The sequence below is a fragment of the Kwoniella dendrophila genome, chromosome 1 (assembly GCF_036810415.1).
Source record: "Kwoniella dendrophila CBS 6074 chromosome 1, complete sequence".
In the NCBI taxonomy this organism is placed as follows: Eukaryota; Fungi; Basidiomycota; class Tremellomycetes; order Tremellales; family Cryptococcaceae; genus Kwoniella; species Kwoniella dendrophila.
Genome location: NC_089476.1, coordinates 129,221 through 154,389, shown reverse-complemented (window position 1 = coordinate 154,389; position 25,169 = coordinate 129,221). Strand labels below are relative to the sequence as shown.

Here is a 25,169-nt window from a genome sequence, read left to right as displayed (position 1 = left end):
GTGGAGAAAAAAAGAGGGTGAGAGAGATATCTGGTCGCAACAAGTACATACAGCACATACATAACAAGACATTAAATGGTTGATTTTGCTTACATACTATAAAACAAGACATACAGGAGGGGATATTTTTTTGCAAGCTACATAATGTGTAATTTACATTCCCTATATACCGAACAATCCTTGATTTTCCTCTTGTTGAACATTCTCATCCGCTTCGACATCATCATCCATATCCATCTCACCTACTAATCTGAGATGTGCAGCTAATTCTTCACTCTCATCTATATCCATATCCATATTCAGATTAGATCCAAATTCTTCTGTATTTATATTTTGAGCAATTTGATTTTGATTTAGATCATCTTGACTTTGTTGAGTGATATGATTCTCGAAATCATTGAGCGTTTCATGATGACTGTTGTTATCATGATCAATATAATCTTCATAATTTTCATTGTTTTCAAGTGTATTAATATCATCTTGATCAAGATCCAGACCACTTTGTAATGATCTTAAATGATCACGCATTTCAGTATCGATACCAATTTCAATATCAGGATCTAAATGTAAATCAACAGTCATTGGACTATTTATATCTATATCTATATCTGTGTCCATATCTCCATAATTTCCTTGTTCAGATTGTTGTTGATGTAAAGTATTGATGATATTTGATGTAGGTTCTGGTAATGGTTCTGGTAATGGTAAAGAAGTCGATAAAGGATTCGGGTGAGGGTTGGGGTTTGGATTTGGCCAAATTTCTTCTTGACCTAATTGACCTAAACCAACAACTTCATTTGATTCTGGAGGAGGAGTAAACATATCATTTTTAGCTAATTCTAAAACATCTTCAATTTTTTTAGCACCTAATTTAATTAAAGTTGAAGTTCTTAATTCTCTTGGTGGATTTTTCAATCTTCTTTCTTGTCTTTCTTTTTCTCTTTTTTCTAATTCTTTCTGTTTTGCAATTAATGATAATTGTCTAGCTGATAAAGTTGGTTTACTTTCAGTAAATTCATCTTTATTATTATTGTTGTTATTATTATTATTATTGGTACTACCATTGATAGAAATTGGATTTGCAGACGATGATGATGATGATTTAGATTTCAATAATATCATATTTTTCTTACCTGTTGAATAAAGTGATTTTGATCCTAAGAAAATTTCAGATGATGATGGTGGTTCTTTCTTTAATGTTATTGATAATAATCCTTCAGCTAAATTTCTTCTAGCTTTTCGCTTTTCTTCTTGATTCTTAGCTTTTTCTTTCTTTTCTTCTTCTTCTTTTTCTTCTATCTCATCCTTATCTTTATCGTTATCATCCTCATTGTCATCGTTTTTATTAGGTTCATCCCCATTCGAATTACGTTTATTAACGGTTTCATTGTTATTATCCCCATTTAGATATTCCTCCTCATCCTCATTCATTATTCTGGCTAAAGTAGGAGAACCTCCTCTTGATATACTAGATGATGTACTATCAATATTAAAATGAGGTTCATCCCTTACACTTGATACGTTATTCCAATTACCCCCTCCCCAAGCTTGATTAGGTGCTGATGATAAAGGACTACCTAACCTGATGTGACTTTGTCTAAAAGTATTACTGTGATGCTGATGATTTTGATGATGATGATGTTGTAGTAAAGAAGATTCATGTTGACCTTTTCTTAAAGAAGCTAAATGATCTTCTCTTGCTTTTTGAGTTATAGCATCTTGTTCAGATTTTTTGATTCTCCTTTTACGCGTTTCGATACATGATAACCATGAATACCATAACACATTATATAATTGTAAAACATCTTCTTTCCATGCTTTTGCAAAATTTTCTTTACGGAAATCTGCTGTAAGTTGTTGACATCTTCTAACGTTATCTATTATATTATTGTATTTCAGAATTCAGACATTAGCTAGCTATCCACGTCTTCTATAGATTGTAGGATATTGATAATGTAGTGAGATGGAATGGTTTTGATTCAATTGAAACTTACGTGGACTAACAAAATCAAGTGCGATTTTTATACAATCAGAAAGATTACAAACTTGATGAGCGCAACCTGCGGGTATAAAAACAGCTTGACCAGGATATTGATAAATTCTCCAACTTTTAACATTTTTAGTTTCGAACAATTCTTTTCTTAAATTTGAATCTAAATAAAATAATTGTGAATGTATTGGATCTGTGAAAATATATGTTGAACCGAATTTTTCAATCAAAAATTGTCTTATTAAATCTGAATCTTCTGATCTAAATAAATCCCATACTGCACATCCTATATCTCCATTTCCATTTCCATCAAGATTTTTACTTGAAGAATATAATAATAAATTAACAGCATCTGCAACATCCATATGTAATCTAGTTGAACCAAAACCACCTTTTAATTCATTAGCTTTGAAAGCATTATACATTTTTGGTCCTATATCAGGTCTTGTAGGTCCAGGTGGGAAATGTGAATATAAATTTAAAACTCCTTCACGTCTTGTATAATCAGGTACAGGTAAAGCATCACAAAAATCATTATATAATTCTGGATGTGTATTTTTAAAATCATCTGTTGCTGGCCAATCTTTTAATTTTAGTATATCTTGATTTCTGCCTTCAACATCTTTAAATTTTTCAAAGAATTTCCCTACAGTTGTAGGTTGAGGTACGTTTGTTTGACAATTTACAACATCTATTGATTGGTATCACAATTCAATTCACGTGAATCAGTTTAGATTCTGTCTCTGTGGTTCCAATTCCGTTCCATCCTGTTTTTTAGGGAGGACAAAAACACTCACAACATTCTTCTTGGCCAAATCTTTCGATGAAATCATCTGGTCCCCAACCTAAATGTAATTTCTTATCCACATTATCAACTACTATAGGTTCACCTTGAGACCACATCTTATCAAAAACTGCATTTGTCAAATCTTTATCATCAATTAACATGAATTCTCTTGAATGTTCTGATAATTCAGCTGGATCAGGTATAGGTTCGACATGAGGATTAGTAATTTTGGTATATCTCCATTTCTGTTTCTCGATCTTATCGATGGATCTTGAATCGTTACCATGATTTTCTTCCTGGTTCTTTTCTCCTTCTTCTATCAAGCTTGAATCGATGACAATATCGTCTTTAGGTAGAGGTATGATAGGTTCAACATCTACATCATCTTCATTTGAATTTGATTTTTGAGGTAATGGCAAGAGTTTATGGTTCTTCAACAGATTTTTAACTTGATCATCATTCAAAGAGCTTAAACCCATTAGATTCAATTTCGATTCCAAATCTAAATTTGTGAAATCTTTCGTTTTAGTCATGCTCTCATCTGAATGACCTCGGTGTTTATCATCTGTAATGTTCTTATTGCTATCCTTGGCAATATCATCGATATTGTTGATATTGATATCATCCAAAACAAATTCAAATAATCTCAACCAATGATCTTTTAATTCATTTTCATCGAATCTTGATATAGCTTGTAATTTTAATCTTGAATGCATTGCTGGTCCTTTAGGTCTTGGTGGTTGTCTTTGCGTTTTTTCACCATCGTTTCCTTCTTTACCTTTGCTAATAGTGGGTAAAACAATTTCATGTTGACATTTTAATAATCTTGGTCTGGCTGCATCAGGCATTGGCCAAGGTGATTCCATTATAGTTTCTAATGAATCTGGAAAATATCTTTCACATGATAGACAAAAATCCCTTCCACATGTTTTACAAAAGAACCATCCGCCAAATATCGTAGAAGAACAAAAGTCTAACAAATGAGATCAGGGTAGGTCGAACCGTAGTCAGCTGTCCGACTCTTGCAAACAATATATAATCAGCTAGCTATACTCACCACAAACAGATCTATGCTTTGCAGCGTCCATTCCTCTCTTAATAGCTTTTTTACCGAATACATGTCTAGCTTCACTCGTTATAAGTGGTAACAGCATAGGTGCGACAGTTTTCTATGAAAAAGTATCAGTTATTGAGACCCTTGAACAGACTCATGATAGCTGACTTACTTCGGTTCTAATAATATCTTCTTCCTCAAAGTCCCTATTGAATTCTGTCGGAAGAGGAGTGATCTCATCTTTCCATTCAGTAGTTTCGAAGAAGCCTGGACCTGTGATATCGCCACTTTCCGGATCAACTCTAAGTGCGAACAACCATCAGCTGTAAACCAAGCAAGAAACCCTTTCTAAGTTGTCATCGTACGCTATATTGACTTACGGAAATGATCGTAAATCTCTAAATCTACAACTATCACCACCAACTTTTGCTATACATTGTGTGCATTTGCCCCATACTCCATATCTAGGTCTTTGACAAGTAGATACTTGGACTTCTTTCGTTTTACCTAGAGCCTGTTGCTTAATTACAGCGTCCGACATACCTTTTCCACCTGCAGCAACAGACAATATCACAACAGTAAGCAAAGAGTAACAGCAATGACGGTGTGGCGATGCTCACGAGGAGTAATCTTTTCAGGTGGTTTATCAGAAACCTTTATACCAGAAGTAGCATCCAATCGTTTTTTGGTACCAGGTCCTACATATATAATTGAGAGTTAGCTCTATATATGGTAAAAGCAGTGTATGATATGTCGAAATGGACTCACCTTTCTTCGCTTTGGCTTTACCATTTCCTACTTTTTGCTTTTTATACGGTCGTTTGCCATCTCCGTTATACACAACTTCTTCTTCGATATTCGACGATTCTTCGTTCATGTGTTTTCCACCTCGCGGTACATATCCTTGGTCATCCAATTCTCTAAGTTCTTCGGGATCTGAAAGACTATTTAGATCATCATAATCTATTACTATTTCTTTCTCTTTACCTTTCGGTCCTCTACCTCTTGGTTTACCTTTCAATTTGGCTTTCTCCTTTGAATCTTGAACATTATCGATACTCGATCTTTTCGTACCCAGTTTCAACGCTACCTTGGGAGCTGATATGCGAGACAAAGTAGTAGTGGTATCGGTATTTTCTGGCTCGGGTTCTGGTACAGGTTCGGCTTCAGGGGTAGATGAACGTCTTCTAGCTGCTGAAGAGGACTCAGCGTGAGGTACTGAAGGTTGTATTTCAGAAATGTCTGCGGAACTCTTTTTGGTCTGGGTTGAAGTACGGTTTTTCCGTATGGGAGGTAGTGGATCTGTCGTATTTTTAGGAGAAAATGATAGAGTATCTGGTAATTCCGGTATATCTGATGCAGGTGTGAGGGGTGAAGAGGCTCCTGATAGATATATGATTATTAGCTACTCTGGATCTAGGTATACAGTGTAGAATGGCGATGAGCATACTCACTTGTAGCAGCCATCTCAACATCATTTGTTCCCTCTTTATCTTTCGATTGTTCTTCTCCCTCTTCTTGAGCTTGATCCCGATCATGACTCTGATCTCCTTGACCTTCTTGCTCTGTTTGAGCTTGAGCCTGTTCTTTCCCTGGCGTAGAAACAAGTTGTTGAGCATCTCTTGTAGTATTCTCTGCGTTGTTATTATCAATTGAAGCTTCAACATGTTCAGATTGTTCGACCAGTTCTTGCGACTGTAATGGATTTTCACCTTCTTCCGTTTCTGTTTCTTGTTCTTGGTCTTGTTCACCTTCTCTCACTTCTTCTTCCTCACCGAAAGTTGCACCAGACTGTTGTAAAGAGGTAATATATTCCATTAAATTGATTTGTTCATCTTCTTCTTCTCCTCCTTCCCCTTGTTCTTGTTCCTGGTCTTGTAATTGTTCAACATTATTCTCATTATGATCTGATATTGAATTCAAATCATCTTGATCTTCATGTTCAATTACACCAAATGGATTTGAAGTTATTTGATCTTCAGCTGAAATTGGTTTTGGTTCAGGCAATGGTGCATCTGGATCAAATTCTGTAGGTAAAGGTGCTAATTCCATTTCCACCTCTGTGTTTTCTTCATCTAATTTATCCCCTTCTGTTCTATTGTCGTCTGTTGTCTCCAGAGCAGATGACTCGGGTGCCGGCATAGCTGAAGTAGACGCAATAAGTTGATTTGAAGGTTCATGTAGAGACTCTGCATCTTTATTGTTTACGGAAGTAGTAGTATGATTGTCAACATCGGTTGTAGCTGGTTTATCTATAGTAGTTGCTGCTTTTTCGTTGTTCTGACTTGGCGGAGGCATAGTCTCAGGCTCTTTCGCCTTTTCGGATTCAATTGGCCGTTCATCCTGCGGAATCTTGGGAGAAGACTGCTCGGTTGACATTTCAGGTCGCCTATCTGGAATCCATGAGGTCTATACGCCTATTATTTGTCAATCTAGATACCTAGGTGAAGTTGTATGGATTGATTGACGTTTGCGTTGCAAGAGATAGATATCGAATGATACGTTAATAGGGGATGTACTAGTACACATACAGAAGAGCTGAACATCCCGGCTAATACCTCCTCATAAATAGGTGGACATGAGAAATTCAGAAATCGTAACATTGTGTCCCTGACAACAAAATCATTAAATCAGCCTGATAACGAATGTTAAACATCCTCCACATCTCTTCCTTCTTTGCATCATGTTCTGTTCGATCAATTTCAGATATCTAATGTTCACTTTTCATCTATCACCAAAGTCAGACAGTTCATATCTCGCTCGCCATTTTACTGAAGAATTCAAGAGGGTATTCAAGATGGATGCTGGTAAGTTACGCTGCCATATATTTATATGAATCATATGCAGCTGACACGATGATTGATACTCAAAAGGTATGAGAGGTACGAATGCTGCTCAGGATTCTGTAAGTTCGCTCGGCTTTCCAGGCAATGCTATCACAAACAATAGGACAAGATTCTGAAGAAGGCAATGGAACTGATCTCACCGTTTTGTATATGAAATTAGAGATTCAAAGATAAAGAAGCAGCATCAATAAAATCAACTAAATTTCCAAAACATTTCTCTGAAAAGGTCAGTCTGAATATCACTTGAAAGTTGTATGACTTGTATGAACACTCGTCGTATAGTTCAGATACTTAAGTAAATGGGCAGCTAACAATCTTGTATGCTGTCCGACTAACAGGTCGATTTGAGAAAAGTTAATTTATCAGTTTTAAGACCATGGATAGCATCAAAAGTCACTGAATTAATCAAAATTGAAGATGATGTAGTTGTTGAATATGTTTTTGGTATGTTGGAAGATAAAGATAAACCTGTAAGTTAAAAATATCTTATTCATTTCATTGCTCCTTCCATAACAAGCTGTTAAACTCCGAATGCTCATGATTGCTCTTTCATATGATACGTCTATAGATACCGGATCCAAAGAAAATGCAAATTTCATTAGTTGGATTTATGGATAAACATGGTGCAGCAGCATTCATGGATGCTTTATGGGCTTTATTGATATCGGCTCAAAACACTATTGGGGGTGTACCGGCTGAGGTAGGTTACTACCACATCAGCTGAACATTCCTCGTTTGAGCATTAGAGTTGATTTGATTTTGACCTGATTCCTTGATATAGTTCATTGAAGCTAAGAAGAAGGAATTACAAGCTAAACAGGCTTTGGAAAGTATCGCTAGTAGACAACAAGCTGAGAATTCATTTGGTAGACGTGGAGTAAGTGGTGTCTCCGACCCAGTTTTCCTATATTGCGATACGAAGCTTAACTATGTGACTTTCTCGCTCATTGTGCGCTGATCATGTATTTATTGATATTACAGGGCGATAATTCATTACCTTCAAGACCAGGACCACCGCCCTCATCATCTTCAAGACGATCACCACCACCTAGAGGTGGAGGGGGAGATCAATATCGACCAAGAGATAGAGGTGATGAGTATAGACCTAGACCACCTAGAAGAGATTTTGATAGAGACAGAGATAGAGAAAGGGATAATGGATATGGGCAGAGAAGAGGTGGAAGAGATTATGATAACAGACAACGTTCGCGAAGTAGGGATAGAAGTCCACCTGCAAGAGGTGGTGGATTCAGAAGAAGATCACCTTCTCCGTCAACTAGAAGACCTAGATCACCTTCACCAGTCAACAGACGTAGAGATCCATCTCCACCACGAAGACGTAGATCGCCTTCTCCGTCAACTAGACGACCTAAATCACCAATAAGAAAAGAAAGAAGTATAACGCCACCTGCCAAAAAGTTGAAAGATGATGATGATGATGATGATGATGATGATGATAAAACACCACCGAGAAGAAGGGAAAGAGGAAGATCAAGATCCAGAACACCCACGTCATCTGATAGAAGATCCAGATCAAGAAGTAGATCACCAACCGTCACACCACCTCGAAGACGATTGAATAGAAGTTCAACCCCACCAAGATATAGGAATAGAAGTCCAAGTAATTCACCTCCACCCAAAAGAAGAAGAAGATCACCTAGTAATGATAGGAGTCGATCACCACAGAGAGGTGGCAATGATGATGAAGAGATACATAAAAAAGGCAGAGGCAGGTTTACACAAGAAGAAAAAGAAGAAACGAAACCTCAGATCAAAAAAGGTAAAAGTAGGTGGGATTGATCTGTATGCTATTTATTGTATACCAAGGCGTTGATCGAATTCACATTTCCATCATGACTCTCTAAGATTTGTATCAATGTTACTGGGATATATACGTGTGGTAAAAGGCTATAATCAATCATGACGAAATCTTGTAAGGTTATGCGAATCTCATTCTATACAGTTGTCAATAGCAGTATTATTGATGCGTATGAGTTGATATACGTCACACTCCATATGGTGAAATAAAAGTGAAAGAGCGCATAGTTTTGAAGCGGATGTTCCTGCCGGTGTCACAGTAAGAGGTAGGTAGTTAAGATAGTTTGACGCGTTGTTGCTTTTTTGCAGTACTCGTACCTTACGTACCAAATTATAAAGCTTTCGTTAGTTCCCTTGTTTCCCTTCCCCTTTCGATGTTTTGCGCGTTTGATTTTTCATTTGAATATCTTTTTGTTTGTCTGATCGTATCTCAAGGTCTCACTCACTTGTGTAGCTCAAATGACTGACATTGTGCATCGAATAATGGGAATGGCATCCTTCATCAAACACCAAGCATGTCCATGTTCTTGATTGTGAATGCATGGGGTACGGGAATCGTATTCATGTTAAATGGAGAAATATGTAAAATGACAAATAGCTTTATTTCGTAATCACACAAATAAATGTGCACAGGTCTCTCAGGGGCTTGTTACATCCTATTTTCCTGGTTCATTCACTATAGGCTGGTCAATGCGGTTCACCAAAGTCAGACTTTACTTTACGTTTTTCATTAATTGTTTTGTATATCATCTTGGTTACATAGCTTTTGACTTTTCTTTCTTTTTACCTTTTCTCTATACATTTTATACATACCTCATTTCGACATTGGCATCATTGTTGAATCTACTTAGTTACAGTATAACTAACTCAAGTCATTCTTTTGCAACAAACAATATCTTTTCTTCAATTTCACTAGAAACGAATACATATATTTCCTTTTTTTTCCAACCTATACTCAACCTATTTTACAGTACCAATCAACCCCTACAACACGACAAGACACAAAAAATGTTCACCAAAACCATATCATTCCTTACTTTAGCTGCTTTATCAGTTTCAGCAATTGTAACACCAACTTCACCTGATGGTTCAACTGTAGTTAAAGTTGGTGATAAAATCAATGCTTTATGGACAGTTGATTCAACTGATAATTGGAATAATCTTGAAATTCAATTGATGACTGGTGATAACTTACAGGTAAGTTGAATGAACACATCTACTTCATTTCTTCTTTCATCACATAAAAAAGAATAGATACTGATAATTCCATTTTTTATGATATTGTCTTGATAGATGGTTCCACTTGCCACCGTAGCAACTGGTATCGATGGTACAAAAGTTGATTCATTCTCTTTCGTCGCTCCTGATGTATCTCCATATTCAAAGATTTACTTCTTACAATTGTAAGTGTCCAACTTACTATGTCTCTTGAGGGCGTTCTTAAAACTGATCATGGTACTTTCCTATTTTAGCACAAACGGTGGCGCTACAACCAATGTAACATGGACCACTCGATTCACCGTGAGTTGACTATTAACGGCTGGTGTTTTATCGAATCTGTCAACTAACTTTTTTTCGCACAGATCGCTGGTGCAGATGGATCAACTACTGAACCAACAAACAGTACCGTATACTCAGGTAACACCGTTCAATGGGGTACAGGTAAACTCCTTTCACAAGTATCTACCGAAGGTTCCTCATCAAACTCTACTACATCTGCTTCTGGTTCATCATCCAATTCAACTACTGGTGCAGGTTCAGCAGTAACCACCATAGTCACCTCCGAATCCGCCTCAGCCTCTTCATCTGCTTCTGCCTCTGCATCAGCAGCATCAGAAAGTATTTCAACCTTTACTTCTGGTACAGCTACTGGATCAGGTGCTAAAACAGTTGCCGCCGCCGCCGCTTCATCATCATCGTCATCGAGTAAAGCATCTTCAGCTTCAAGAAAAGAAATCGGTTTAGGTATGGTAGTTATGGCTGGTTTAGTTGGTGTCGCAATGTTATAAACGAACAAATATATAGACAAAATATCTTTATCAATGATAATATATTTTACATATTCTTACCTTGTTAAAACTTCGCGATATTGGAAAATACGGGACATTTGCTTTTCTAATTTGATTTATACGTATAAGTTACTTCAGTATCATTATATTGGTTAACTATTGTTCAATTTTAGTCACGTACGATACGCCAAAAAATTATGATGACTTTGTTCGATATTGCTTACTCGCTCTTGCAATTACTTAAACGTTTATACATATACGCATATATTCAATCTCCACTACACATGTATCATCCTATAGTCTCATCAATACCCAAAACATGATTCACGATTTCGTATACTTTGCCGTCCCGTCATGACAAGACTATGAGAGTAGTCGCAACCCACATTTAACATGTATCTATCTGCGTATCACTTAAGCTAACTCATTGTATTCTACTGGTTTACACATCTACGAACGATAACGACGCTTCACATGTGACAACATACAGTAACCCATTGGATTGGGTGTAATATGAGAATACCATGTTCGTGTATCGTATCTTGTTACAACACATGTCAGTATACGTACTACAGCAAGAAAATATGTATATCCTATAGACTGTTTATACAATGACACATTGACGCTTTATCTGTATTTAATAGGCCTTTCTATCTTGATACATCCTCATTATCGATCCTAGCTACTGTGCAATTGTTTCTTTTTCACGCTATGACTGTCAGCGCTGCCCAATATCGAAATCTCCCTCCTCCGAAATATTCAAGGGGGGTCTTCTTTGTTCTAGAAACCGTTTCACCGCCACCCCTTTCCAGTCAACTTATATGTTATCCTTTGGTAGTCTCTCGTCAAGTCTCTCGATCATGGTTATCGTATCTCAATCCCTGGTACTCTCCACCATATCACTTCCTTCATTTAAGGGCCAAGGCCGTTACCATGGATGAGCGTATACAGGAGGTAACTGATATCATCAAACCTTTGTCACTCATTGATCACTGTGTTATACTACTACTTCAGATATCAATCACAAGGGAACAACTTTCAATAGCATGGGTTGATGGTGTCAATGGTGTACGTTGTCATCAAGATTCACTGAACTATGCCGAAGCCATTGAACGTTCAAGGCTGGTTGACATTGGTGAGCATTCGATGGTGATAGAGAGGCTTAGGCAAGTTACCAGAGACGTGAGTTAACTGTGTAGTAGTATATCCAAGTCATGCAAACGAGCTGACGTGAAACATCACAATATAGTGGGTAATGAGTCTTAGTAAGTAGAACTTTTACCACCCATTCTCATGGGATGTATCTGAAATAAACATGTGCGCTTGACGGTCAGATGAAGTCGACCTTGCTCTCGGTTTCTTGAGGGCATACGAGCAAGCCCATGAAATGATTAAATCATGGCAAACCACAGGAATAGTCGAATTATCCAATCTCACCTCTTCATCCACTTTACAGGGAGACTTTGTCAAGGAACAACTTACACCAGTCTTCATAATAGCGGCTTGGCGATGAATTCAATGACACAAAGCAGGATATCTACAAGAATTCAAGGAATTGGCCGATGCTAGCGGTATTATCGAGCCTCCTATTTGCCAGGTACTTGGGTTGCCTGAATTTGATCATGACGAGCCGTTTACACAATGATAAAAGGCAGCCTGCCACCTTATGTACGAAGCATGAGAATAGGAATAGGTGAAGGTGATAGAGGATGGATATCGTGATGTAGTTAGTTCCTTGTGATTCGCAAATGCGAAAGACCAGCTTTGGCTCACAGCCCCTGCTGTTATGAGCAGGAGAACCAAGCTCCGTGTGCGAAGTTTATAATACACAAAACAGCTACATCAAACACAGACCACAACGATAGCAGTTAGTATGAGTAATGCAGGATTCAGCTTCTGGATACATCATATCCTATTTTTTGTTCCATAAATATCACACTGCTTGATACGGTCTCAGGGCAGCTGCTGGGATGTTAATCGCCGGCGGTCACCTCCGCCCCTGCTAGCAAAAAATGAAATCAACATTTTTTTCTGATTTCATCGTCCTCCACTTGTGAGCTGTTGAACATTCTCAACTCTAAGCTGTTTTGAAAGTATTCGGAAATCTCATCTTCTCGCTATAGGTGTCTGTTCTACGATATCGTCAATAATAATCCATCAGAATGGACGCGCTGTTAGCATCAGCAGGACCACTGCAGCCCAACAAAAAGAATTTCTCCAAAGGCAAATCATCAGGAGGTTCAGCATCATCATCTTCCAATAATTATGTTAAACGAAATGGATCAACATCACATCAAACAATAACGAGATCAGATGGAAGTAAGATTGATGCATCATTAAATTCAATTTTGGGATCAACTAGAATACCTTCATCATTTCATCAATCTAATTTAGCTTCTGGATCTGGATCTTCTAGTTCTCAGATAAAGCCTGATCAATCATTAAATAGAATACAAGATAAAAAATTAAAAGCAAAATTACAAAGACAAGATTTAAATTTTAAACAATCAAAATTAGAAAAAAATGATGTTAATGAATGGTTAAATAAAGCTGTTTCAGGTGAAAAGGGTACGATTGAAGTTGATGAAGAATTAGGTGAAAAAACTTGGAGAATTAAACAAAATGAAATTCAAAATTCTGTTGGTATAGCTTCATCTAAAAAAAAATTCGATTTAAAGTTGGAAAATATGGGTACATATAAAATTGATTATACACGTAATGGAAGGTAAGTTGTTCTTTACTTACTTCATGGGTATTTCAAATCTTTCATAAATAAACTCATTTTCCATCATATGTTTCCTTCCCTCATCACTCTTTGTGTTTTTGCTCCTTACTGACTGTCTTTTTCCACGCTAGACATCTAGCGATAGCATCATCAAAAGGTCATGTAGCAACATTCGATTGGCAGGCGGGTAAACTTCATTCGGAAATACAGCTCAAAGAATCAGTTAGAGATATTAAATTCTTACATTCGGAAGACTTTTATGCTGTTGCTCAGAAAAAATACGTCTTTATATATGATCAGAATGGTGTGGAATTGCAGTAAGTTGATCTCTCTTTCACCGCGGCTCTCTTCTTCGATTTGTCTGTTTCTGTCATTTCTTCAGTCACCCTTGTTTTCTTTTCTGCCGCAACCATCTTACATCTTCCCAATCACCATAACACACAAACATGAATTTGGCGGCTAACACCAGATCGAATCCTCTTCCATAGTAAATTGAAACAGCATATAGATCCTACTCATATGGAGTTCTTGCCGTACCATTATCTGTTAACGACAGTGGTAAGCATATTCCCTTCTGTCGTCTGGATTGAAGCGCTTCGAAGCTGATTGTCATGCAATAGGGCCACGCAGGTTACCTCAAATACCATGACACTTCAACCGGTGTTATGCTTACACAAATACCTACACGTCTCGGTTCACCTCATTCTATGGCACAAAACCCTCATTCAGCAATAATACATCTTGGTCATGCAAACGGTACAATGACATTATGGTCACCTAACATGACAACACCCCATGTCAAACTTCTTGCACATCGTGGACCAGTAAATGGAATAGCAGTTGATCCAAGTGAAACTAGTGCTGGTAGATATGTAGCTACGAGTGGTATGGATGGAGTAGTTAAAATATGGGATGGTAGAATGTGGGGAAAAGAATTAAGATCATGGCATGTTAGAAATCAAATTACGAATTTATCTTATTCTGGTATGGGAATGTTGAGTGTTGGTGGAAAATCTGGTATTACAATATATAAAGATTTACAATCTGGTAATACGCAGCATTCACCTACACCATATTTGACTTTAGGTTTACCTAGTTTAACAGTTAATTCAATAAAATTTTGTCCATTTGATGATTTATTATGTGTAGGACATGAAAAAGGTATATCAAATTTATTAGTTCCTGGATCTGGTGAACCAAATTTCGATTCTGGTGAAACAGATTTATATGAAACTTATTCAAGAAGAAGAGAAAGAGATGTTAGAGGTGTTTTAGAAAAGATTAAACCTGAATTAATTACTTTAGATACTGATTTCTTAGGTAAGATTAATGAATCAAGAGGTGGCGAAACTTATGATGAAAGAAATTCAAGATCTTTTAGACAATTAGGTAGATTAGAAAGATTAAGAGTAAATGGTAAAGCTGATGAACCACAATCCATCGAAGAAGAAGAAGAAGATGATGATGATGATGGCGATGGTAATAATGCACAAACGAAAGAAAAAGTTAAAAGAAAGATGAAAGGTAAAGGTGGAAGTACAAGTAGATATTTAAGAAAGAAACAAAAGAAGAATATAGTTGATAATAATTTGGTAAGTTGACTCTGCTGTTATACAAATACCATCATGTCAGAGTCAGATCAGATGACGATTGGCTAACCTACTCATGTTATCGCTGGTGTTGTTTTGTGTTTCACAGCTCGCTATGAAAGCTAAAGTCGCTGCACAAAAGAAAGTTGAAGATACAAGAAGAAAAATAGCTAGTGGTGAAATCGTTAAAGAAACTGGTGCTTTAGCTAGATTTGGTTAATTCTCTGATTTCTTTGATAATTGCATATTATATTATATATTTGTAGACTCTTTGTATGCATTGGCTATCCAACCAATATGAAGCGTTAATTCTTTTCAGCGTGAAATGTTGTTCTATACTGAAACATCGTTCCTATACGCTAATTAAGCGACTCTGATTTTAATGAATGAACCAGTAACGATCGCATGGGAACCGAAAAGAGAGAGAGAAGCTGGCGAGAAAAGACGATCCTGCAAGGGATTAGTTAGACAGCGGGCAAAAGTGGAAAGGGCAGCAAGCGAGGGCGAGGCGATGGAATACTCATGATCGTTAATTTCCTCTTCTTCGATATGCAGTCAATGGAGACAAGGTGCAACGAGAACAACAATAATTTATGACAATGAACTGCATCTCGCAGAAATCAAATAAAGAACTAGCGAAAACGAAGTATATAAAAAGCAGTATAATATGTAATAGCTATTGTATTTTAATGGCTAGTATATATGTAACTTATATAATGAACCGAAAAGAGAAAAAAAACTATATAAAAAAGATTTAATCTTCTCCAGGATTAACCATTTATACTTCTTGAGAAGCTTTGGCACCTTTTCCTTTGGTTTTAGCTGGTAAGAGTTCAGCCATAATGTGAGGTAAGACACCACCTTGTGAGATGACAACTGAACCAAGTAATTTGTTTAATTCTTCATCGTTTCTAACAGCTAATTGTAAATGTCTTGGTACGATACGAGATTTCTTGTTATCTCTTGCTGCGTTACCAGCTAATTCGAGAATTTCGGCGGCGAGATCTGAAAAAGTAGGAAATATATATATTAGTTTTTAAGTTGAATGATAATTGTATAACAATGGTGAAAGAATATTAAACTTACATTCAAGAACGGCAGCAAGGTAGACTGGAGCACCTGAACCAACTCGTTGAGCGTAGTTACCTCTCTTTAAGAGTCTGTGGATACGACCGACTGGGACTGTAAGGTGAAAGGAAGATTATGAGCGTCAAGTCATATATGAGGAATAGTTTGTTAAAGAAAGGGAAGTGTTGTTTGTACTTACATTGAAGACCGGCTTTAGAAGATCGGGATGAAGATTTGGTTTCTGATGAAGATTTTCCTTTACCACCTGAAGACATTGTGAATGAAGTGTTGATTTGTTTGGGTTTGGTTAAAGTTAAGAAAGAGAGATATGAAAGAGTTTAGATAAACTTGTGTGAATGACTTTGACTTGGTTGTTTGATGATGATGAGAGAGAAGGGAAGAAGGGAAAACGAAAGAAAGTAAGAGGGTATTTAAATGTTGAAAGATGTTGGAAAGTTAGAGAGTAAGTGTAAGTGAGATTCCTTGGTAGGTAATGGTACGCTATGAGATGGTTGTAGTGTAGTCAGTGTGTATATCGTGTCGTTGTAACAGGTAAGTTTACTTTTACTTAGGATGTAATCATTTTAAAAATCAATTACCCTTAGAAATCACGGTAATAAAAATAACATTGATTGATTCGAATGGCGTGTTTTGACGTGTCATGATTTTATTTCCTTATCAAAATGATGACATCGAAACATAATCGTGTTTATATCGTGACGTTTATTGATTCGGCGTTATTTATTTACAAATTTAATCAAAAAGTTATGATGTAACAACCATGAAATCATTACGCGTCTACTGATTTACTTGATTTCCTGTGAAAACATTAAAAAAAACTTGTTACGCCACTTTGATTTCTCGTTAACCCTTACTTACTGTAGCATATACACCCTGACGTGGTAACTTTCACTTTCACTCAACACGTCTCATACATACTGACATACCATACCATACCATACCACTATACTCTATTCCGTTCATACCTCATTACTTACTTTCCACATTTATATAAATCATTTAACTTTCTTTTTTCTTTTCCAACCTTTCCCTTCCTCATCAAACATACAAATACATTCGAATCAACTTAATCAAGTTCCTCTTTCAAAGACTTTAATCTTATCTATCCTCACTTCTTTTAACCAAACCAACCAACAAATAACTTATCACGATGGCTCCTAAATCCGTCGCTTCCAAAGCTCCTGCTTCTCAAGCTTCTAAAGCTCCAGCTGCCGCTTCAAAGGCTCCTGCCAAGGTAAGTTGAAACAATCAATCTTTCTTTTCTTCTTATTCTTATATCGCTTGGACCTTAAAAACTGATCTCATCTTTTCTTCTATCAACTTTAGGCCGCTAAAACCTCTGCCCCAGCTAAAGAAGGTGGTAAAAAAAGATCAAAGAAGAGAGTTGAATCATACTCTTCATACATCTACAAAGTACTTAAACAAGTTCACCCAGATACCGGTATCTCGTGAGTTTGAACATAATTAACCTTCTTTTTATCATTTATTTTAACTTTTTAACTAACTTTTCCTTTTCCTACTTATAGAAACAAAGCTATGGCTATCTTAAACTCTTTCGTTTCAGATATCTTTGAACGAATTGCTTCAGAAGCTTCTAAACTCGCTTCATACAACCACCGATCAACCATCTCATCAAGAGAAATCCAAACAGCTGTCCGACTTATCCTTCCAGGAGAACTTTCAAAACACGCTATCTCTGAAGGTACCAAAGCCGTCACCAAATACTCTTCATCTAAATAAACTTAAAAAATTGGATTTATTGGGTTGAGGGTTTGGATATTTATGATTCTTCGTTTTTTATTTTCTTTGTATTATATGATAATCATTTAGTATCTTATATACATCAAAATAATACTCTTTTATACTTCGTCTTCGCTAGTTTACTTGACATGAATTGTCCTGTTTCATCATATACGTGATTCTCTTATTTAGTTGCATTCAAAAGTCAGCGCCGATAGCATCTGGTTTGAATTCGATTGCATGTGAGCTTCAGCTTTCAATCGGATCGACTTAGTCGTCTCCTTCTAAAAGCATCCATAGAATCTATAGAGTCGACAATATAAGTATATCTTCTCTAACTTATGGAAAAACACCCTTTGGTATACGCGTGTGATCTGTTTGAACTTGTGGGAAATTAACCGATTCTCATAGTAGCCATTCCTTTTCCCTTGTACGCTTTTATTTGATATTTGACAGGAGATAATCATCTGTTTATTTATAACACGACAAACAATATGTAATCATGTATGCATGATGATATTCATACTACAATGCATGATCGTAACGTTACAGACGGATTTCAAATTCAGACTCTAGATGTATATAGTACAGCTTGGTGATAACTCTGTAATTTGATGATATGATGTAAAAGTTAAAATGCCATTCTGTACTTCGTGTGTTGGTTTCGTTCAGACTGTATGAGAGACATTTGTCATGATATCTATTGATATGTGGTGTATTGACAAATCCAGGATACTTACAGTCGAATGATTTGGAAGTATTGAAAAGAGAAATATCTCGGTAGACCTGGATAAGCTAACATACAACATACGTATCGAATCACTTTACTTCTGACTTTTATGGTTTCATTGGTGAATTTCATTAGTTAGTTGATCAATCGCCTTTCATCACCAATCCTTTGAGCTTATACGGATATCGATAGCTCATTTCCCGACCTATGACCACTACACACATTATTCTTTGTGGTCCTTTGATCAGTCGATCTTCTTACACAAAAACGATCAGCGTTGATGGATCAATATAGATTAATGATCTAGATTTACTGATGAATTACTCATAAGTGGTCTGTGCGCTGATAAATAAAGAATCAAAAAAAGTTGACTATTGTCTCACAGTTGACTGGACTTGATTGTATACTATCTCCTAACTCCTCGTCTACCTTCGCTTCTCAATCATAACCCTCACCCAGATCTGTATAAGATATCTTAATTATGAAATGCCTTCATCCCTTCTCTTATTTCTCTGTTCTCAACGCAAATTTTGAACTCTGCTTGGATTGATAAGAGTACATCTACTCTTAATTGTACTTACCTCGTAACGTTGATTCCACCCATACAACAAGATCATGACAGACTCATCGTCAAAAATTCCTCTTAGAGGTAATGGTAGATCAGCCAGAGCTGGTCTGACATGTAAGTGTTACGTTCACATACTTCGCTTGGCTCTTTATGCTGTATCACTGAAAGCAACAGATTACCAACGTCAAAATTGCTAACTATTACTCATCTTTAAAATTCTAGTTCCAGTCTTTAAGGTGCATCGCAATATGAAGAAAGGTAGATACGCTAAAACAATCCAACATGGATCTTCTGTCTACTTTAGTAAATCAGTGTCCACTAAACGTTACTAGATTAGTTATATATCTAGGCTGATCAAATTGTGATTGTTTACATAGCCGCAGTCCTTGAATACCTCTGCTGTGAAGTCGTAGAAGTAAGTGGGTTGGTAGCTATTAACTGTGAGCTCATGATGATCTCTTGTCACTTTAATCATGATTCACTTTCCAGCATAAAGAGTATGCATCCATAACGTTTTTTGTATCATCTTCTAGTCAAGAAGAAGCGTATCACACCTCGTCATTTACAAATCGGCATTCAGAATGATGATGAACTTTGTAAACTTTTCGACAAAATTACTATTGCTCAAGGCGGAGTCCTTCCTAATATTCATCCAGAATTGACAAAGAAATCGAAATCGAAATTAAAGAAAAAGAAAAATTCTCAAGACTCTACTGTTACTCCTCTTGAAACGGAAGAAAGTGGACCTGGTAAGTATATCAAAATATACTGCAATACTCCTACCTATTAGAAATGACTTAACTGATTCATGCTTGATTATGGTATAGCTTGATGCCACTTAAAAACATTCGCTCACACAAATCAGCATCAAATTCGATTCCATTGTTGTCAATGTCAATTATGTCATCGCTACCTCTTTGAAATATGTGTATTCCACACCTTCAGAAAGGAATCAATCATGTCTTTCATCTCGATCACGTCCAGGAAGTTCGGTTACTTGTAAGCTTGTGACAAGTTGATTCAGCAGCTCTCATATGTTATGCATTGTGTATGGTACAACAAATCGCGTTCGGAATGGTTGCCACACTTATGAAAGACACTGGATTCAGGCATGCGAGGAAGAGCCTTTTCCGTTTAATGAGCGGTAACTTAGGCAAGTGATCAACGATATATCAGAACCACTATTTCACCACGTGATTCACATGAATATCACCTTTTTGTTTGATAAAGCTATTTCTCAAACACAGTCTGTGAGTCAGTTGAGTAGTCCACATCATGCATGTTAATTTGATTGATCGAAGAGTGATGTGCGTGAATGTGAAATGCATCAAGCAGACGAAATCTCCTTGAAAGTCGTCACATCAATGGGATTGTGAATGGAAACGCCGCGGTGATATAGAAAATACTAATGGTTGATTGTTATCTCTTAATCAGTAACTTAAGGTAATCATGTTGAGACGCGTCTGATTGCTTGGTTGATTTTGATTAGAAAACGATAAAAATCACGTGATGATTAAATCTCCGTATCACTTCGCGATTAAAATCATAGTATAATCATTCAACTTACATCGCCGAATGAACCCTGAAAATCAAAATAAACATTTTCTAATTGTTTTTTTTTTAATCGTCATTTTGTAGAGAGGCGTCTCAAGGTGTAAACTCGTTGCAAGAATACGAAAGAGATGTAATACTTAAATACCACTTGTGACTTCTTTCTTCTCCCCTCTCCTTTTCTTCTCATCCATTCAAGACATATTTAACATTCTCATACTTTTTTCTTTTTAAGTTTCTTATAACCAACCACCAACCCAAATCAATTAATCATTCACAATGGCCAGAACTAAACAAACAGCTAGAAAATCTACCGGTGGTAAAGCCCCAAGAAAACAACGTGAGTATTTCTATTATCTTCATCATCATTATCTTCTTTCTCTTCATCGTTATCATAGCATGCGACTGATAATTCGCCTTCCGAATTATATAGTCGCTACCAAAGCTGCCAGAAAACAAACCACTTCAGCCGCTGCTGGTGGTGTTAAAAAACCACACAGATACAGACCAGGTACCGTCGCTTTAAGAGAAATCAGAAGATACCAAAAGTGAGTTTTATCTACACTTTCTCTCAATCGATAATTCCTTATTCACTCAATGATCAATTTTACTAACTTGATTCATTTCTCTTTTCCGCTCTATAGATCAACTGAATTACTTATTAGAAAATTACCTTTCCAAAGATTAGTTAGAGAAATTGCTCAAGATTTCAAAACTGATTTAAGATTCCAATCTTCAGCTGTTTTAGCTTTACAAGAAGCTTCCGAAGCTTACTTAGTATCTCTCTTTGAAGATACTAACTTGGCTGCTATTCACGCTAAAAGAGTTACCATTCAACCTAAAGATCTTCAACTCGCTAGAAGACTTAGAGGTGAAAGATCATAAACAATTAATATATGATTATTTGATTTGATCTGATCTCTTTTTCTCATATATATCTTTTTATACAACTTCGATTTGCTTTATTCTTTTTTATTATTTGCCGGCGCATCTTTAGCGCATAACAAGGATTTTCAAAACTGTAATAAATATATAACTATTTTTTGTAGTCAGATTTCTTGTATATGCAATGCAGCCAGGCCTTGACTCTTAAAACCATTCTCATTGTTGCACCATACACGATAGCGAAGCTTTAGATCTTTTAGCAGTTCAGACATATTGTCTTACACGACTGTGATGGTTCCTTTTCCTCTTGATTTGTTACCTTGGGCAATACCTGAATTTTCGGGTGTGGTCGTTAGTATTGAGTCATCTGCACTACCATCAAATGCTCCAAGATGTAACATATATCAGTAGGAGAATTATTGTATGTGATTCCGCGCAACTCTGCTTCACCTTCAGAGCATTTAGAAACTTGCTCACGCTCAACGACGATGAAGGGCTTTGTGATGGTGAGCTTGTAATACAATACATCTGTAATACTGATAAGGAAACTGATTTAGCTGAATTTGTAATGACAATTAGAAAAGGTGTAACCCAAATTTGATTCCGTTGTTCCTGCTTGACAAACATTACAACTATCTGGGTATCGTTACGTTTTCTTCGTTTCTTACGCGTTTTACCTCTATCGACAATAACTGAAACTCTTTCTCTTCAACTATCTATAGCGACTCTACTTTATAGAATTAATCTTTGTATCTCCTTGCATCAGCTCACAGCCTACAGAACCAAGAGAGGAGAGTAGTAAAAATCCTAAAATGTCAAGGATAATACCAACGTATCAATCAGCTTCATCATCTTCATCATCTTCAAGACAAATAGCACCTTTACCTCACTCAAGTACTAGTCATCCGCAACAACAACACCAACAACAACAACAACAAATAACTAAAAGATGGACATCATATACACCTAATCCAATTGAATTATATCCAGGACCTAAAAATAGATTATTTTTATCTTTACGTTCAGGTATAGATGAAGAGATTGATTATGCATTACCAAAATTAGTTGTAGCATCTTATGATGATCCAGATCAATTTAAATTAGAAACTTGGGTTGATAGCGTTAGTGCATTAAAAGAATGGCCTGAAAAATGGGTTCAGTATTTAGAGTTACAAGCTGCTCAAGTCGAACTCAAAGAACAGCAACAACGTCAACAACGACCACAAGTAGATTCCTCGATAGAAAAAGAAGAAGATGAAAAAAGGAATTTAGCATTAAGTATAATACCTGAATGGACACAATCACCAAAATTAATTGATAGAGCTATAAATTCTTTATTAGTTTTAAGAAATTCTTCATTTACTTCATCAAATGCGAAAATAATATGTAGAACAAGTTTTTTATCTTTTTTAAATAGATTTTTCAATTTACCTTTAAATTTTTTATTAGAAATTTCAATTAAAAATCCTGAACCTATACATCATATTTTAAATATACTTCAATCAATATTTCCTTATTTAAAACAAAATCATCTATTACAGAATGAGGGTCAAGATATTAATATTAGATTTCTATTTAATCAAGTTTTACCTAAACTTTTAATTCATTCAAGAGATCAATCAATAATTCAAAATTTATTACCTTTATTGATAATGGGTTTAACAATTGATCAACATAAACCTAGTATACCAATTCCTATTTTAAAAGAATTAATTGAACATTTATTACAAATAATCATTTTACGACCTACTACAACAACAACAAATTCAACAACGACAACGACAAATTCACCTTCACCTATATTATTAGATTTAATATTAGATTTATTAATTTCATTAACACAAAATCCTATATATTCAAAAACGATATTATGTTCTAAAGGATTTTCAATTCATCTTAAAAATCTAACTGCATTGTTGGAATATGGAAGTCGACAAACTCAAGCGAATTGGGAAAATAATATAAATTTACAAGGTAAAGTAATTAGAAATCCTGCATCAGATTTTATAAGAAATGAAAATTCACAAAAAAGAAGAAAATTACAAAGAGAATCAAATCAAAAACAAATGACTGAATTTCTTTCATTACAAAATCAACAACAACAACAACAACAACAAAATCTACAGATATTACCCATACAACCACCGATCATAAACGTTGATAATGTAGGTGATAAACCACCAATATTGAATAAACTGACCAAAGAGAGATTATATAATATGAGGGAACCTAATAGGAGTATATCATGGTGAGTTTCTTCAACCTGAATTAAATTGTGGCCCGCGGCTGGCTCGTCATCCTAGGGAAGGGAGAATGGAGAAGGGCGGAGGGAAAAATCAAAAAATGTAAGGTGGAAGAAGCGGGAAGGGGGAAGTGGGAAGAGAGCAGAGGAAGGATGAGGGGGAAAGAGAATCACAAGTACCACCGCTGCAAAGCACCATCAAACCAAGCTCAAGCGATACTGATGCCTATTTGACATTTACAGGATGCATGAAACATTCGTCTATTCATCAACATCGCAATTACTTCAAGTCACATTCTGGCATGCGTATCGTGATTTCTTCCAAAATCCTTCGACCGTAGATCCATTATTGAGTGCTTCAGAAGTGATCAAGAATGTCACGATAGCTTTTCCTGGTGCTATGGCAAAAGTATGGACTGATGGAATGGGTGGTCAAAAATTCGTTATCGCTGGAATGGGGTTTAGAAAGGGCAATGGTGAGCTAAACGATCATTTACTACAAAGTGAAGTAGAAAATGCTGATGTTCGTATTTCACCTCTTCTTCTTATATCAGATGACCAAGATCGATTTGCTTGTTTATGGCGAGATTGTCCTACACCATTCTCTCCAACTAATCCAACTTCCTTATTATCACACATACAGTCAAATCATTTACGAGAAACACATCTGGAATGTCAATGGGGAAATTGTCAATATCGACCATTTACATTATCGCACTTATTAACACATCTACCTTTAGTCGATAACGGTAATATACATATACCTGAAGTTATAACTTCAGATCCTTGGACATCAAGTCATGAAGCAGAAATGAAATTACAATCAAAAATAATAACGAATAGAATAATACCAAATTTAGCTAAACCTTTCAAATTAAATTTTTTAGGTTCAATTACACCTATAGATTCAATAAATAAACATCCAATCGGTACATCATTTTTAACAAGTTTAATTTTAAGAAATTTATCAAAATCTTTAAAACATGAATTAAATTTAATTAATGTTGATTTATTAAAAGAGAAAGAATCTGAGAAAAAAAAACATTTATTAGAAGAAAGATTTGGTTTACCTATACCTGATTCAGTATTAAAAGAAGAAAAGAAAGAAGAAGAGGAAAGTTTGATCAATTTGTCAAATGGTCAAGAAGAACCGGAAGACGTCAAATTGATAAAAGAACAATTGGAAAATGCGAAAAATGCTTTTATAAATATTCAAGATAAGTTACAAGTTGTAGCAGAGAATAATATTTCTGGTTTGGCTATCTATTTGGGTGATGCTTTGGGATGGTAGAATGAGTATGCCAGAATACAATAAAGACGAAGATTAAACAGATAGTTAGAAGGGAGAAAGAAAGACAAGAGTGAGGTGGGGGGGGGGGGGGAGGGGGAAGAGGATCGGCGGGAAAAAGAATCTGAATAAAATGCGCTCGGAGAAAAGGGTCGTGGGGAAGAAGGCAGCACTTAAAAATATTAGGATACTTATGATCATTATTCTTCAGCATTAATTAGGTACAGGACACTTTTTGGGTTTTTTTCGAATTTATTT

At 36.0% G+C, this 25,169-nt stretch overlaps 10 protein-coding genes across 10 annotated transcripts; 8 read left to right on the top strand and 2 right to left on the bottom strand.

Moving 5' to 3' along the window:
- Nucleotides 1–162: 162 nt before the first annotated feature.
- L201_000065 (uncharacterized protein) lies at nucleotides 163–6,210 on the bottom strand (the record flags this gene model as incomplete). Its single annotated transcript, XM_066215872.1, has 9 exons — nucleotides 163–1,877; nucleotides 1,995–2,681; nucleotides 2,788–3,750; nucleotides 3,835–3,946; nucleotides 4,004–4,133; nucleotides 4,212–4,383; nucleotides 4,452–4,529; nucleotides 4,600–5,214; nucleotides 5,286–6,210. The coding sequence occupies 9 exons, from the start codon at nucleotides 6,208–6,210 to the stop codon at nucleotides 163–165; spliced, it is 5,397 nt and encodes a 1,798-aa protein (XP_066071969.1).
- Nucleotides 6,211–6,706: 496 nt separating this feature from the next.
- L201_000064 (uncharacterized protein) lies at nucleotides 6,707–8,477 on the top strand (the record flags this gene model as incomplete). Its single annotated transcript, XM_066215871.1, has 6 exons — nucleotides 6,707–6,736; nucleotides 6,838–6,903; nucleotides 7,016–7,147; nucleotides 7,246–7,377; nucleotides 7,459–7,554; nucleotides 7,659–8,477. 6 exons carry the CDS (start codon nucleotides 6,707–6,709, stop codon nucleotides 8,475–8,477), a joined length of 1,275 nt encoding a protein of 424 aa, XP_066071968.1.
- Nucleotides 8,478–9,503: 1,026 nt separating this feature from the next.
- Nucleotides 9,504–10,504, top strand: L201_000063 (uncharacterized protein; the record flags this gene model as incomplete). The annotated part of the gene is made up of 4 exons (XM_066215870.1): nucleotides 9,504–9,692; nucleotides 9,789–9,898; nucleotides 9,968–10,016; nucleotides 10,079–10,504. 4 exons carry the CDS (start codon nucleotides 9,504–9,506, stop codon nucleotides 10,502–10,504), a joined length of 774 nt encoding a protein of 257 aa, XP_066071967.1.
- A 1,096-nt stretch (nucleotides 10,505–11,600) lies between these two features.
- On the top strand, nucleotides 11,601–12,017 carry L201_000062 (uncharacterized protein; the record flags this gene model as incomplete). The annotated part of the gene is made up of 3 exons (XM_066215869.1): nucleotides 11,601–11,639; nucleotides 11,754–11,769; nucleotides 11,839–12,017. The coding sequence occupies 3 exons, from the start codon at nucleotides 11,601–11,603 to the stop codon at nucleotides 12,015–12,017; spliced, it is 234 nt and encodes a 77-aa protein (XP_066071966.1).
- Nucleotides 12,018–12,666: 649 nt separating this feature from the next.
- Nucleotides 12,667–15,038, top strand: L201_000061 (uncharacterized protein; the record flags this gene model as incomplete). The annotated part of the gene is made up of 5 exons (XM_066215868.1): nucleotides 12,667–13,229; nucleotides 13,361–13,546; nucleotides 13,718–13,787; nucleotides 13,850–14,821; nucleotides 14,928–15,038. The coding sequence occupies 5 exons, from the start codon at nucleotides 12,667–12,669 to the stop codon at nucleotides 15,036–15,038; spliced, it is 1,902 nt and encodes a 633-aa protein (XP_066071965.1).
- Nucleotides 15,039–15,596: 558 nt separating this feature from the next.
- On the bottom strand, nucleotides 15,597–16,161 carry L201_000060 (histone H2A; the record flags this gene model as incomplete). Its single annotated transcript, XM_066215867.1, has 3 exons — nucleotides 15,597–15,823; nucleotides 15,905–16,000; nucleotides 16,086–16,161. The coding sequence occupies 3 exons, from the start codon at nucleotides 16,159–16,161 to the stop codon at nucleotides 15,597–15,599; spliced, it is 399 nt and encodes a 132-aa protein (XP_066071964.1).
- An 896-nt stretch (nucleotides 16,162–17,057) lies between these two features.
- L201_000059 (histone H2B) lies at nucleotides 17,058–17,647 on the top strand (the record flags this gene model as incomplete). The annotated part of the gene is made up of 3 exons (XM_066215866.1): nucleotides 17,058–17,141; nucleotides 17,234–17,355; nucleotides 17,434–17,647. The coding sequence occupies 3 exons, from the start codon at nucleotides 17,058–17,060 to the stop codon at nucleotides 17,645–17,647; spliced, it is 420 nt and encodes a 139-aa protein (XP_066071963.1).
- Nucleotides 17,648–18,992: 1,345 nt separating this feature from the next.
- L201_000058 (uncharacterized protein) lies at nucleotides 18,993–19,777 on the top strand (the record flags this gene model as incomplete). The annotated part of the gene is made up of 5 exons (XM_066215865.1): nucleotides 18,993–19,059; nucleotides 19,168–19,248; nucleotides 19,323–19,385; nucleotides 19,479–19,694; nucleotides 19,773–19,777. The coding sequence occupies 5 exons, from the start codon at nucleotides 18,993–18,995 to the stop codon at nucleotides 19,775–19,777; spliced, it is 432 nt and encodes a 143-aa protein (XP_066071962.1).
- Nucleotides 19,778–20,775: 998 nt separating this feature from the next.
- L201_000057 (histone H3) lies at nucleotides 20,776–21,381 on the top strand (the record flags this gene model as incomplete). The annotated part of the gene is made up of 3 exons (XM_066215864.1): nucleotides 20,776–20,836; nucleotides 20,930–21,044; nucleotides 21,141–21,381. The coding sequence occupies 3 exons, from the start codon at nucleotides 20,776–20,778 to the stop codon at nucleotides 21,379–21,381; spliced, it is 417 nt and encodes a 138-aa protein (XP_066071961.1).
- An 812-nt stretch (nucleotides 21,382–22,193) lies between these two features.
- On the top strand, nucleotides 22,194–24,914 carry L201_000056 (uncharacterized protein; the record flags this gene model as incomplete). The annotated part of the gene is made up of 3 exons (XM_066215863.1): nucleotides 22,194–23,629; nucleotides 23,867–24,099; nucleotides 24,178–24,914. The coding sequence occupies 3 exons, from the start codon at nucleotides 22,194–22,196 to the stop codon at nucleotides 24,912–24,914; spliced, it is 2,406 nt and encodes an 801-aa protein (XP_066071960.1).
- Between the last annotated feature and the right edge of the window lie 255 nt (nucleotides 24,915–25,169).